Consider the following 15,811-nt stretch of genomic DNA (forward strand, 5'->3'; position numbering starts at 1 on the left):
GTGAGTGAAGCGTGGTGCGGGGGCCGTCGTGCCGCATCCCTGGTGAGTGAAGCGTGGTGCGGGGGCCGTCGTGCCGCATCCCTGGTGAGTGAAGCGTGGTGCGGGGGCCGTCGTGCCGCATCCCTGCGATGTCCGATCGCGATGCCCCCCTTAAATCTTGTAACATTTTGTGCCATATATATGTGTTCGTGTGTGCATACGTGTGCGCGTGCGTGCGTGTGTGTATGTAGGAGTGATAGATAGATTAATGGATGGATAGATGGACGGACGGACGGAGGGTGGATGGATGGAGGATGGATGGATGGGTGGAAGGATGAATGGATGGATGGATGAACGGATGGATAGATAGTAGGGCTGTAACGATACACAAGCCTCTCGATTCGATCCGGTTCTCGATATTAGCCTCGATTCGATTCCTTAGATCCGATTCCCAAAATATTGAAATGTTATCTTATTTTTTATATTTTCATTATTTTGCAATAATAAATTATTAGAAGTTGGCAATGAATACAAATGGTGAATAGACTAGAGAGTCTAGAGAGTATATATACACTGCACAGTCACTGAGTAGCATTGGTGAGTAACACCAGAGCATATAAATCAGTGATTTATATGCTCTGGTAACACTCCACAGTATATAGCGTAGTGCCGCCATCTATTGGAGGAAAAAAGTGGTATCGAAGTGGAATCGAAAATACGGGGAAAAATATCGAGGATCGGATCGAGGGAAGAGAATCTCGATTTCGGTGGATCGTTACAGCCCTAATAGATAGATATGGATATTATTCTTGTTTTACTATTAGAACTATTATTCCGTGCTACGAGAAAGTAATTGATAGCAACGAAGTAGCATAAGCGAATATGCATATATAGAGTAAATAATAAAACGAAACCGACCAAGTGCTACTAAATGTACGCCCCCAGGTATCTCGTGCTGCACCATCAATGGTTGCGCTCATTAGCGATATTCTCTGTTCATCTAAATCTATATTGTTTGCTGATATTGTTTCTGTTAATCGCTCGGCCTTCGTCGCACCCTCGTGCAGATTCACGTCTATCCGGAGACGGCCACGGACGTGTTGATGGAGGCCGTCGCACACAACTACCTGTTCAGTGCCGACGCCGACACCGGCGTGGTGACAGGCTACAGGATGTCGCTCACGGCCGAGAAGGTGCCGCCGCATTTTTTCGACGTCGTCGTCTCACTGTGTGGCGCGAATTCGTTCGACGATGGAGTGTTCTACAATGAAATGTTAACGAGTTATTGCTTTTGCGTCTCATGTCGCTTTTCATCTTGGGGTGTAATTTGGTCACAAATTTGATTTGATACGAGCAATAATATCGAGAATATTGATAGATATATTATCATAGATGTATTGAATCATAATATTTATGAGCTCCCGTCTATGCGGACGTGAATACGTTTGTTGTGAACCCTACGTGTTATCATTTTCCTCCACAGGGATTTACAAGTGAGCCAGTGTGGAGTGTAATCCTATCTAAGGATACACAGAGAATTACAAACGTCGTGGCAAAACGACAGAACGGTGAGTCGAAGGCACGAGTAAATAAAAAAATTCAGAATTTAGTACCGTGAAAAAGTTTGTGGCTACTATTTAAGCTATTATGTTATTTCGCCATCACGCACACTTCAATAGAGCTATCATGCACAAATCGTTTGTCAGTATATATTTAAGTCACCAATTAATCTTAGACAAAACACTCTGCATAATAATGGTGTCACTATCGGTGTATTAATCCACGTGCATTCTCAACTGGTAATTCAATTGCATTCTCTACTACTACCTCACTTGCATTCTCAACTGCACGCCTGAAATTTTGTGTGACATATTTGCAGAGCACGTTCACTCGCAGGGCAGAGTGTTGGGAGACCGTAGTGTGTTGTACAAATACCTGAATCCCAACCTAGTCGTCTTCACAACGGAGGGACAAGATGATCAGGAAAAAAGTATGTTCTTTAGACAGCTGCACGGTTGAAAGAATCCCCACGTGTACTGACCACTGTGGCATTTAATTAGACAATTAGGATTTAATTTTCCTGACAAGCTTAGAGACAAATTTGTTGTAAAATTTTTGCTTGGAATTTATAACTTGGGATGTTTACTTAGAATGTGATTTATCCCTTTCATTGAATTCTTAGTCTCATGATACTTACTAAAGGAGTACGTGTAGTTAGATTAATTCATTGTTATAGCTTTTGAATAATAACTTGATGTTTTTATGCAGCTATGAATGTTTAACCATTGACTATTGAGAATTGGCCAGTGAAAATAGTGACAATATAGTCTGTCTAGAACTATATATTAATCTATATAATATATATTATTACATATTATATAATAACTTATAATCTGTACATTTAAATTTTCAGGTTACGTAACACTGTACCTCATTGACGTCATCAGTGGGCAAGTGGTTTTCAGCGCAAACCATCAACGAGCCAAAGGTCCCGTCAATATTGTGCACTCTGAGAATTGGGTCGTGGTGAGTCAGAATGATTTCTCTCCTAACTCCAATTGCACGGCCCGGGCATACTTAAACGTGTAGGTGTGGAGCCACGTCCAACGACTCGCTTTTGCAGGATGTTGTAAAAATATTATGAGTACTAGTATATTTTCGAGACCTAGAACGTTATGATTGAATATGTATTAAGAAGAATTATATTGTTTGATGATTTTGTAACGAAGAACATGGTCTCAAAACAGATTGATACATAAGTGTAATTCTATGTAAAACTGTCCACATGTAAGGCCGCATTTTTACTACACAGTTTTCACTAGGCAAGTCATTATCTGTACCATAAGGTGTTGTCGACTCTTATCTATTTATGTGCATATGCTTTTAGTACACATACTGGAATCAACGGTTGAGACGCCACGAGGTGGCAGCACTAGAGATGTATGAGGGAAGGACACAAAGCAATACGACTGCGTTTTCATCGTTAGCGCCGCCGCCAACGCCAATCGTTGAGCGCCAGGCTTACATTCTGCCTTACACTGTTGTGGCGATGACGACCACCATAACAGAGAAAGGCATTACAAACCGACACATACTGTGTAAGTTCACCGACCCGAAAACAGTAATAGTCACTGCAATTGTTGAGTTGAGAGGTTTAGTGAAGAAAGCTTTGTGATACTCAGGGCGCGAGGCATATGCCAGCAAATTATTTGGAGGGCCGGTAACATTGGCAAAACACCGGCCCCCCGAGCCGGTGGTTTTGGCTGTGTTAGCGAGTACCTATATTTTTATTTATAGCATTAATGAGCAAATAGCCTACAATACTGTTTTACCTGAAGGATATCACGCCATAATTTATCAACATTTTACAAATTTGAAATCGAGAATGCAAGCGTGAAATATGACATTGAATTTACGAACAAAATTTGTGACGGCTGGTAAAAAATTGCTGTTACCAGCCCTCTGGGCCGGTGCAACGAAATCTGAATTTCGTGCCCTGGGTAATGGGTGGACTGTAGCTACATACCTTACCCTCCCTCTCGCCCACCCACCCTCATGTCTTTAAGCTGGGTATAGTTGCCGTTCACCATTATAACGCTCACCTACGTAAGTAGCAATTTCAAACAAAATTACAACGAAATACAACACGGTGGATTGTCTTGGTCGGTGTGGCGTTTTCCTGTTAACTAAAAACCACAAAACATTTTTGTGCTCAACAGTGGCCTTGGCTGACGGTGGTATATTGGACCTTCCAAAGGCCTTACTGGATCCAAGACGTCCAAATACGCCGACAGCCGAGCACAGGTACTCACGACGTGAACTAGTGTAGCAAAATACAGAGGCAGTCTCTCTCTTATTCTGTAGGATGGGTCATTTCACAATATACTTCCAGATCAGGGTATGAAGTAATTTGATTGTTAGATCAAACAGTTTTGTTGACCAGGGTAACGAGTAGCAACCAGGGTAGTCTTTGCGAATAATATTTACCGGTAACATTTATCCCCTTTAATAACACATTATTATCTGACTTAAGGATACTCTCAAGGTTTTAGGAAAAATTTTACGGATTTTTTATTTTCAACTTTATTCAATGGCTAACACTATGTGCCACCTGTCTACATGCTCATTTCTCCATATAACGGTACATGTGAATTGTCAGAGCGTTTTGATTGCCCGCGTGCATGTGTAGTGAGCTGCGGCTGACGTCATGATGATGTCAGAGACATGATACAACCAGGGTTACGATATATTCACGATATTCACTGAGCCAGCCAGTATCCATCAACATCAACCCTGCTACAGCTGTACTACTACCCTGATCCAACAATTATCCCACAAGAGCCCAAAATAGTTATCACACCTCGCAACACACCTTACATAAGGCGCACGTTTGTTGACAGTTCATGCCATTTTGCATGAAATTGCGTTGGTCACCTTTGTTTCTCAGAATTTCTCAAGGTGCATGGAACATTTTACCAATTTAGTTGTGTGAGTTAGTCATGGATATGTCGCAGTAAGTTCTAACAGTAGATATTTCACATACGTTCACCCATTTTTCACACAGGCGGTCGATCATTGTGAAAAATAGAAAAACGCTAATTTCTCCGTTCCAATTTCTGACTTAGTAGTCGATGTATAAACGGATATCTCTATGTGATTACAACTCGGAATAATTTAATTTTACACTCGTTTTAATGGTAACATCTTACTGTAAAAAAGAACGTCAGGGATTGCTATTAAGTGCCGTATTTTATGAATTATGTCTCTTTATTCGCTAAAATTTTAAATTCAAACGTGGGACTTGAATTTTAGGCAGTTTTTTTTTTCTTGGTAAATATGAAACTTACACAAAAATCCTGATGCGCTATTTTGGGACATATTGTGCTTAACATGTGGCAAACATTTTGTATCCTCACTCTTTCTGGTAATTGAGAAATATCCAAAGTACAATTTTTACATAAAAATTCAAAATTTGTGTGGTAACATAATTAGGTGCTGGAAATTTCATGAAATCTTTTGGCTTGAGCATAGTCAGAGATATATCTCCTCTATAAATAAAACAAGTGATTGATTCGATTCATTCGTCAATAAACGTTTAATCTTCATTAGAGCAATACCCATGCAAAAGGTGGAGAATATCCTTAATTTGTCCGATGATTGACACTGTATATGCATTGTATATAAGGTGGGAGACTTACAATCATAAATTATACTATGTGTGATGCGTTTTATGTCTAATATTGTTTCTTTTCAGAATTATATTAGGTTTGTGTTCAGTTTATTTTATTGAGTCTTTGGTCGTACAGTAGCCATTGCCTTCCATCCATGCCATGCACTGGTCGTGCCATTGTTTCAGGCCTGACGTTCTTCCGACCATAAACCCATTGAAGTTGATATTCAACAAAATGGGGAGCAAATCCGTTTCCAGGTATCCTTTCCTTCCCAGAATCCCGACTGAGTCAGTATGGATTTGTGTCAATATTTTACATTGTTATTATGGAAGAGAAATCCGTATTTGGTATCATTTTGATGTTTTGGATGACAGGTTGTTGCATATATTACTAGAAAGTTTGAGCCAAAAAAAATTCAGGAAAATTGTGGGATTTTTAAAACACTGGTTTGACACAGAACACAGCTCAAGAGCTAACATTTATATTTACATAGTGTTTGTGTAGTTCTGTCGGTTTCCTCATTACCTGAACACAATCCTGTGGTTTTCCCATGTCCATACCAAGGTATCATTAATCTGAAAAAAATACAACAAAGTATTCAGTGCTATAATACGGTCAAACATCTATTTTTATTATATGATAAAACCCCAGTATAAATGCAAATCTGAAAGCTGTACACACATCTGTACGCACACGCATGCATGCACGCACAGACGAATGCACACGCAAACGCCCAAGCACGCATGCATGCTCTGCACGCATGCACTATACCATTAGGCTCACATACATATGCACCCCTATATGCACATATGCACCCCTATATGCACATATGCACCCCTATATGCACGAATACTGCACCCCTATATGCATCATATGCAGACCGCCTAAGCACATATGCACCCCTATATGCAATAATGCACCGTCTCTAATACTGCACATATGCACCCCTATATGCACCCCTATATGCACATATGCACCCCTATATGCACATATGCACCCCTATATGCACATATGCACCCCTATATGCACATATGCACCCCTATATGCACATATGCACCCCTATATGCACATATGCACCCCTATATGCACATATGCAACCCTAGTAGCTTTGATTTAATTCGTAGCATTAGTTTAGTAGATAAATGTTTTTTTTACATTCTGTATAATCCATTGGCAGGGAGGAGGGTCTCATTCCCTACATGCCTGAGATTGGAGCGCCGAAGGAGATGATCATTAACTACAACAGGAGTGTTTTTAACATTGATGCGATATACAGCGCCCCGGCGGGTCTCGAGTCCACCACACTCATATTTGCTTATGGCCTAGGTGAGAATAAGCGTCAGATGTTCAATCTTCTTTAATTTTCGTAAGAAAGCCGTGCGTGTATTACGGTTATAATACTTATATAAGATGTAGGGGAGGGTAGATGATGACAAATCTCTTTATTGACGATTTGTGTTGCACGCACGCACTCACACACTCACTCACTAACACACGCACACACGCACACTCACTAATGCACGCACGCACTCACTAACGCACTCACGCACGCACGGATGCACTCATTCACGCACGCACGCACGTAGTCTCGCACGCTCTACATGAGAAATTAATTACAGGCTATATTTATTAATCTAGAAGATTCGCGTACAGATAAGAATATGATGTAGAATATGATGAATATATTCAACCGTGTATATTAACTCGTGGTTTTGCTACACGTCTCACCGTTTCAGACTTGTTCTGTACGAGAGTGTGGCCTTCGAAGATGTTCGACGTGCTAAAGGATGACTTTGACTACTGGCTGATCAGTGTCGTACTCACAGCTCTCATCCTCTCATCAATCATACTGCAGAAGATGGCCGCTAGAAAACAACTGCACGCCGCCTGGAAATGATGCAGGCTGCTCTAGTGTCAACTTAAACTTTTAATTTTAATTGAACATTAAGTTTCACGTATTTATGTGTTCCGTATCATATTTAACGTACTTTCGTGGTTTCGTCCTTCCGTGGATGCTAACAAAAAGGCTGCATGTAAATTTTGCACAAAGTACGAAGATGGCGTGGACAACGATTATTACGAATTCATTATGTAATTTTTTTCGTAACGTGTGATTGTGAGTATGTGCATCATTCCTAACAACCTCATGTTAGTACCAGGTAGCGATCTACACCCTGTTCTAGTGAGACGAGGCATGTATACACCGTATGAGAACGTTAATGGAAGCGTTTTGTGACACTTGTTGTACAGTCGATTACGATGATCATACCTATACGGTGCACAGTATACACGTGTATAGATATCAAGAGTGTTATAATATAGACACTCCTATCCATCTATAATATGACACTTCTGATATTATCATGTGCTATGCTGCTCTTCACTAGTTCCCAACATGAAGTAACGTTGAATTTATGCGTATCTTGGCAACGTAGACATAATGGCTTATATTACGATTTACAACGAGCTGGTCAAGAGTTATACACAGTTGAACGTTCGAGATCGCGTTTGAAGAATGTGATTATTGAAGAGACACGAAAGAAGCATTTTGTCGTCGCGGCTGCATTCCACTTGAAGAGGTACGAGAGATTTCCATTCGCTATAAATTGTGTTTCGAATCTGCCACATTGTTCAACCATTTAAATAATAATGACATCGTTTTTCCTTAAATTTACTTCGATAATTGTAATGCTACACAATATAGTAGGGCAGCCTTATATGATATTCCCTTATCAACTGAACATGACTTTCTATAATGGTTTGTATGCAACCAGGTAGATGTGGGGCACTTTCGCCAGATGGCATCCTGTGCTCACACATAGCATGTCGTAAACTGTATCAATGAGGCATATTATGTTAACGGTGTCCACTAAATGGTTTTGCTGAAGACCCGATTTAACTATTGCCTCCATTGTAGTTAACCCGATTTGTTACCGAACAATTTTAATAAAACCCACGTGACACGGGTTTCGAAAATGGATGGTCTCGTTGTTCATGTGCGACGTCGGTCGTTAATGGCTCCCGTAATTTGTATAATAGTAGGAAGCTTTGCATGTGGCGCAGACAATCACGTTGTCTCTCGTATGCAAACGTCTACAAACACTCATACCAAGTGCACGTGTGTGGCAACGCGTGCCTTAACTCACGAGTTCAACTACGTGTGCTGTACCAGTATTTGTAAGTTTTTGTAATAAAAACGTTTTGGTTGTTACTTTATGTGTATGTATTCGCCGTAACTTTTGAACCCGTTACGATTATAATTTCTTAAATACGTGTTTTTAAACGATGCGTGACCTTGTAAAGGAGCTCTGTTTGTGATGATCGCACCAAGTTCCAGTTTATTCCGTTCTTTCACGAACTGCCGTCGCTGCGATGTTTTGGAAACTTGTTCTTCTGGGAAGCATATGCAACACGTATATGCAGGAACCCGCGCGCGAGGTGTATGTGTGTGTGTCTTATCGTACCGTGTTTGGTGCGACACATGATGTCAATAATTGGTCCGTGTGTTGAGCTATGTATGTAGGGGGATGGGGGTGGGGGTCGTCAGTTATCAAGTAGTTAGCTACGTTTGTTTCCTTCGGAAGTTGCCAACCATGCTTATTGATCGATTGTTAATGTATGATCGAACGATGAATCGATTGCTTTTCTAAGATTTAGCACATTTGTGTTTTAACTAAAACACTTAACGTTATGTACTTTACGTTTTTGTGTAAATCATTATTCAAGTTTCAAGTGTTCACAGTCCATCGGTGAGACTTCTCTCGAGGTTTGAGTCCGTAGAATTTTGCTCGATTTGCTCTTCGGTTTACCATTTTGTTAGCAGTTGTGGTGTGTATAGTAAAGCCAACGCATTTTGTTATAAACAAGGCTCTAGCAGTTTATTATCTACATTTGTTCCAGCCATGCTGCGTAATATTCTGCATTAAAACCAAGTCATGAGCATAATCCACGTTCCTATCAATGGGCTTCACTTAACCTATAATGTGCTGCCACCTGCGACCCATAACCAACAACAACTGAACAGCACATTCACAGCCACGAGAACATAATATCGCCAGAATAACTCGACCGTAAACACATCTGGTGAAAGTCATCGGACGGGAAATCTTTTAACTGAATTTCTAAAACTTGCATTTCCATGACACTTAGTTTTCTGGTTAAATTCAGACAGGTGTCTTCACTCACTTGCCTTGGCTCTAATCTTCACCTTGGCCAACTGTACATTGGCTCTTTTTCACAAACGACGCGAAGCGAAGCTCTCCCATGGTAAAATATGAACATAGACGCTCATCTAATCCTTACGTAGTGCAGGATTCAAAGAAGGCTTACTTGGTCCACACGTCTCTTGTAAGTGTTTGTGTAACCATGAGAACATTTACACCATAGGTACGTCAATTTATCGGTGGACATCAACCGTCATCAATGCTCCTTCACGGACTTGCATCGATGAATGCCATAACCGAGAGAAGGTGACAAAACAGGACATCATAGGCCTATCGCTAGATCAGTAAACATCAGTAGGTATGACAATCATAACTTTAAAATGTCATATATAGTGAAGTGAAACGCTGTGCACAAATTTTGACATTTGAGACATTTTAGGATCGTCATAACTACTTATGATTTTACTAAAAAGTGCCTCTTCACCCCAGGACAGCGATGTCGTTAAGCAAAACACCGAGCCGCGCCTGCATTGTGCATCGTAGAGCAACCGTCATTAATCGAAGGAAGGTTGGAGAAAACAGTTGCGATAAAAGGGAAGAGATTGCGTCCGCCTCCGCGCATCGTAGAACAAACGTCGTTAATCGAAGGAAGGAAGGAGAGAAAGACTGCGATGCAGGGAACAAGAGATCGTTCAGAGGAGCTTTCCTAATCGAAGGAACAAAGAAAAGAACAGTCGTGATAAAGGGGAACGATTGCGCCCGCCTACGCGCATCGTCGAACAAACGTCGTTAATCGAAGGAACGAACGAAGGAGAGAACTGTCGCCAACGCAGGGAAGAAGAGACGAGCTCAGACGAGCTTTCCTAATCGACGGAAACGAAGGACAGAGCGACAGACGAGCTCAGACGAGTTTTGCGAGCCACTCGATGACGGGGGCGAGCTGGGCAGGGCCGTCGTCGCCGCTCTCCGAGCCGTGCGCGCTGCAGTCGCAGAACTCCACCTTCACGCCGCCGCCGAGGTGCGAGAACTCAAAGTCCTTGCCGCGCTTGCCCAGGTGCACGCTGCCACTCCCCGAGCTGTCAATAGACTCCAGCGCCGCGGCCCGGGTGATGCGCAGCATGTTCCTGCGCAGAGTAAACACAGCAGTTCATGAACACAGCAGTTGATAAAGACAACAGTGTTCGTAAACACAGCAGTGTTCGTGAACGCAGCAGATTGTAAACACGCAGTGTCCGTGACAGCAGTAAAATGTTGCGCGTGTAGAAAGCAATGTTTATCCCTGGTCGCTTACCCTCATGTCACCAAACAATGGAGGATAGGAGGATACGTCACATTCATAAATGAATGTAGCAAACTCTTTTGCAACTGGATTGCCAGTGGGCCTGTGGAGGTGTGATGTTGACGCCATACGATATTACTACTGAGTACTTTTACCCTTACTTAGCCTAATTCATTCTCGGTATTGTCAGCTGCGATGGGAAAGAACAACAAGAAGTGTTGGGGAAGAACGACGAGAGAGAAAAAAAGTTTAGTGAATTGCCAACGAAACTGTTCAGTACTTAGAATTAGGCATCACCTACACACATTTGGCATTAATTTAATAAATTATCAGTTTTCTTACATTTCCTTCTCCAAGAGAGGTTTAAGTGCTTTGGCAGACTTGGCCATGGTCACATCTGTAAAATTCAGTTACTTAATCAGGTCGAGCAGATGGTATGATATTATTATTATTATTATTATTAAATCTTTATTGCATGTATTGTCTTTTTCATTGAGAAAAAATCTGATAAATGCAATAGTCTTGCAATCAAACACAATATTCGAATTAGCAAGTAGTAAAGGCAAATCTACCACAGTTCAGATATGGACAGCTGACAAATACAAAATGTGAAGGCTATGTGAGATCACATAGTTACGTAACAAGCACAGTGTTGTTATTATTATTATTACCTTGCTTGTTGCATGCAATCAACACTGGAATGCCATTTGAAGAAACAAACTTGTCAGATAGCACATTGTAGAGTAACCTAAAAATACAGAATACACCTGTAAACAACTGTTTATCGCTCCAAATCACAACTGGAGAATTAAAACAACCATTATCAGAGCCAACAATGCAGGTTTCCAACAAACTTATTCCAGAATGCATTTCCACTGCATAAAAAATAAGACCAATTATAGCTGCGTTCACACGAGGATTTCAGTTCCGTACTTGAGCGTTCACACGCTAAAATATACGCGGCTTATTCAGTACCGTACTTAAATACGCGGGTTGCTTAGCGCGGAATCATATTCCGCGCCAACTCAGCCGCGTATATTCGGCATCACGCTGGCCGCGTATTGTCTGTCGTGTTAACGCATTCGAATTGCGAAACTGTAGCGTGCTAACCTAGACTGGTACCCGTTCGCTGCACGACGTTAGTGTAGCGTGTGGAACTGTCGACCGGGTACCAGTCTATATTATACCTAGCTAGCTAAGCCTCGAATCTCGTGTATCTCGTGTGAACGCATTTCAGCCGAACTCAGCACCAACTAAGTACGGAACCAGCGAGGCCGTGTATACGTGTGAACGCAGCTTATACCATTAAAATATCTATACAATGTATACAATATATATATATATATAGTGTACATACAATATAAATATATATACAATGTATAGATGTGTTCATCGTGATACCAGTTGCAATTTTACAAACACAAATTTGCAAAATTGGACAATATAACAAGGATATACTATGAAAACGAAGGATAATAACTTACTCTGCTACATCCCTCATGTCCTTCTGTGCAGTAACACTATCAACTACAAATATTATGCCCCTGTAAACAGACAAACATCAAGAACTTATACAAATCTGCTTTCAGTGTAAACGTTGTAAAGGTAAAATGAAATGCATTGTAGTAAATAATAATGCGCAAGTATATTCAGAATTTTTCATATACAGTCCGACCTCCTTTATCCGGCCACGTCGGGACCGGCACCCATCTGGATATGCGATTTGGCCGGATATGAGTTATGCTCAAACACAGCATTTCTATGCAGTTCAGTAGGGTTTATGCATGTGATAATGTATTTACTCATTGCTATGATTATTTGTAACAAACTGTCGTGTTTTATGGTTTATATGAAATGGAAATAAAATGAAATAAAACAGAAATTTTACCACTTTGGTTTATGTTTGTTTCTTTTGTGCTGAGATCTAGGGCTGTAACGATCGATACACTCGCATATTCGGTACACCGAATATTTTGTTGGACGATACGTATTCCTTATTCGCGTCGTCATTATTCAAATACTGACGAATACAAATAATATAAATGGAACCTACGTGTACTTGAAAAAATCTTTTTTTAACTGCAATTCTATGCCGATTTGCTCGAATTCTGAATGACGTTTGCAGCTTTCCCCGTAAACGCACCTAGACTGGTACCCGTCCCTTCCACATGTCGAGAAGGCCGGGACGTGTATCTTACTATCACGTCTAACTCACCCCATATCGAGCGTGTGAGAAGGGACGGATACTAGGGATGCAGCGGTATACCGGTATTTCGATATTATCGCGGTGTAATATTTTAGAATTATCATATTGTAACCAGCTCAATACCGTGGTTTTCTTGTTAACATGTGATATACACGTGTACAGTGATGTCACGAAAATCGGACACAGCCATGCCTCATTTTTCCAGCCATATGTGCGCGGCAGCAGCGCCTTTGATTGAAGTACGGGGCTCGATCGATCGCGAGTGCGTAGCGTGGTAGCACGTTTCACTAACGTCCGCTAGTAAAAGTTGTTCGCTTACGGACGAAAGTTGTCCGGAGGCATAGCGGACACGAGCAAACACACACACGCGCGCGCGCGCACACACACGCACGCACGCACGCGCATGCGTGCACACACATACTCTTAGAATAATCATTGGTACATCGCGCGAGTTTTGAGCGAGATATTTAGGTGGAAATGAATGAAAAACAGAGAACATACACTGCGAGATCGCGGCCGGTTAATAGAGATTTTCGGATAACGGGTGGCCGGATAAAGGAGGTCGGACTGAAAATGCAAAGATTTCTCCATAGAATTTATTTAAATAATAGTTAACAGTGCTAGATCAATTATACGTTTCGAGAATTGGACAATAAAATTTTATGCATTCTACCTGGCTGTGTTCTTGGATTTTTCAAAGAAGGCAGACCTGACCCTCTCATAACCTGGTAAGTCCACTATCTGCAGAATTCCAGGCTTCTGCAATTACAAGAAATGGTGCTGAATTTCAGTATTATACACAAAATTCACACATAGATAAAGTTAATGAAGAAAAGAAAGAATGAATATTTAAGTGAATAAAACTAATAATTGATGATAGATTGTCATTAATGTAGATTTTGACATGGCTACTGTAAATAAATACCCGTAATAATTTTAACTGATGTATTAGAAATCTTCTTATTTATTATGGGAATCATGCAATACCTTTTTGTCTTTAACATGAAAGAGTCCCTTGTTCTCTTTTTGTGACGTGTATGATTTAATATATTTTCCATGCACAAGCTAAGATTGAAACAAATAAATATTAAGTAACAAATATAAAAACAGAAGCTGAAATATCAGGTATAGATGCTATTTATCAACAGAGTAATGCTTAGGCTCTGATAAGATACTTGCTGTCACTTTTGGTAACACAACCTCTTCTTATGTTCACAAGAAGATCACTCAGGAAATGTAAACATTTTTCACATAATAAAACTCAAGTTGCCCGGTTAACATTATTGGACAGTAATGGACTACACACATTATATTACACACGTCGACCAAATTACTCCCACATTTACGTTTTGACCTAAATAACTTCATCCAAGCTTGTGATGTGAGCATACCTACCCGTGCGTAGAGTAACGTCTTTCCGGCTTCACAGAGACCAAGTAACAAAACTCCCTTTCTGTCTGTTTTCTGCTTAAATAACCTAAAAATAACTGACCAAAAAATACATTACAGCATTATAAATATCGAGCCTCATTACATTTGACTTATATGACGTATCTTATCAATATTAGATGTGTCTTTGAAAAACGCACTGCTTAAAAATTTACAGATTTGGCCACAATAAAAAAATCTTTGTTTGTCCTCACCCGAGTATAGGCTGAAAAGTTTGGGTAGGTAGGTAGGCTTTTTTTAGGTCTTTTTACAAATTCAGCATGGTGTCTAATTAAGCTGGTGCTTGTGTGGAGATACCTTTTATGTTGAATGTTTGTTTTGCTTGGTACATATAATGTATTGCCTACAGATTTATATAATGTACAGTGATGAAAAAAGAATAGGAAAGCTCAATAAAATTTGTTGAGTCATCCGCTTTTTGGCGGGTCGGTCGGGCGAGGGCAAATAAACAATATTTTTATTATTGCTTTTAGGGTTATGGTTCTGGTCAAGTTCAGGGATAGGTTTAGGGTGAGGGGCAGGTTTAGAGATAGGATTGGGGTTAGGGCAGGTTTATGGATAGGTTTAGGATTAGGACAGGTTTAGGGGTAGGACAGGCCTGTTTAGGGTTAGGACAGGTTTAGAGTTAGGACAGGTTTAGGGATAGGTTTGGGGTTAGGAACAGGGATGGGGTTATGGACAGGGATGGGTTTAGGTGTAGATTTAGGTGTAGGGATAGGTTAGAATTATGGAAGCTACTCAGGAGTTGTTTAGTAATTTATACTAGTAAATAAGAGCTGATTAATTGCATTAATTTGATTTAACGCCGGATGCGCCAACTTCAATGTTGTGATAGATATGGTATCCAGGTACTAAGGCAGTACGCAGACAGCGAGCGTGACAGCTACCTGCAGTTAAGCTGAGAGGGTCTATGTCCCCCAGGGTACTGCCGGAACGTGTACCCTGGTACTATCTAATATGCCGGACCGTACCTCGCCTATCCTACTAACGAGTCTAGGGAGTCGCCTACGCAAGGCTCGACACTAGCGGTGGCCCGGTGGCCCGGGGCCACCAAAACTTGATGTCGGGCCACCAAAATTTCCAAAAGTTAANAAAATCTTCACGATTACCGCGTTATGTCCCATCGGGGGACCAGCAGGAGAAGTAAGTAAGTAAATCTTCGCGATGTCACACTGGTGTGGCGACAGAAACTCTCACGTCTATATTATCTGGTCAATATAAGCGTGATTACTGCATGGTGCTGCTTAGACCCATGAATATAATCCGATTAGCATCAGATTGTGACAATTTCTGTGGCACAATTTATTGATCTAGGTGATGTTAATCGATAGAGAGCAATATGCCGTCTATACAATCGCCTGCTGACTGTTAACACTGAGTACATTAGTTGTTGCCATGTCAAATAGCTAGTGCCATTAGTAATGATCGACTTATATACAGTATTTGCTACCGTAGCCCGACCAGGCTCTACGACTGTTTCACGTCGTAGGAAGGTCACCACGTAGTAAGAAGCGAGAAGGTACCGGTGTGGCTTGCTACCGGTGTGCACAAACGCCCCCATGTA

General features: G+C 41.0%; 2 protein-coding genes across 2 annotated transcripts in view; one reads left to right on the forward strand and one right to left on the reverse strand.

The window, feature by feature from the left end:
* The window catches only part of LOC106815431 (ER membrane protein complex subunit 1-like), a 21,441-nt gene extending 13,075 nt beyond the window's left edge, over window positions 1-8,366 (forward strand). Inside the window, exons 11-18 of the mRNA XM_014819890.1 lie at window positions 1,047-1,172; window positions 1,463-1,547; window positions 1,859-1,969; window positions 2,393-2,505; window positions 2,867-3,077; window positions 3,699-3,783; window positions 6,328-6,476; window positions 6,887-8,366. Of these exons, the coding sequence (XP_014675376.1) occupies window positions 1,047-1,172; window positions 1,463-1,547; window positions 1,859-1,969; window positions 2,393-2,505; window positions 2,867-3,077; window positions 3,699-3,783; window positions 6,328-6,476; window positions 6,887-7,047 (1,041 nt within the window). The 3' untranslated portion in view covers window positions 7,048-8,366. The remainder of the gene's footprint in view (window positions 1-1,046; window positions 1,173-1,462; window positions 1,548-1,858; window positions 1,970-2,392; window positions 2,506-2,866; window positions 3,078-3,698; window positions 3,784-6,327; window positions 6,477-6,886) is intronic.
* A 640-nt stretch (window positions 8,367-9,006) lies between these two features.
* On the reverse strand, window positions 9,007-14,285 carry LOC106815433 (signal recognition particle receptor subunit beta-like; the record flags this gene model as incomplete). Its single annotated transcript, XM_014819893.1, is given in 7 exon segments — window positions 9,007-10,437; window positions 10,935-10,989; window positions 11,264-11,340; window positions 12,077-12,136; window positions 13,472-13,557; window positions 13,786-13,863; window positions 14,194-14,285. Coding segments are annotated over 7 exon segments (671 nt in total), but the record flags the coding sequence as incomplete, so codon positions are not given.
* Window positions 14,286-15,811: the final 1,526 nt, after the last annotated feature.

The sequence above is a fragment of the Priapulus caudatus genome, unplaced genomic scaffold (assembly GCF_000485595.1).
Source record: "Priapulus caudatus unplaced genomic scaffold, Priapulus_caudatus-5.0.1 Scaffold1112, whole genome shotgun sequence".
Taxonomy (NCBI): Eukaryota; Metazoa; Priapulida; class Priapulimorpha; order Priapulimorphida; family Priapulidae; genus Priapulus; species Priapulus caudatus.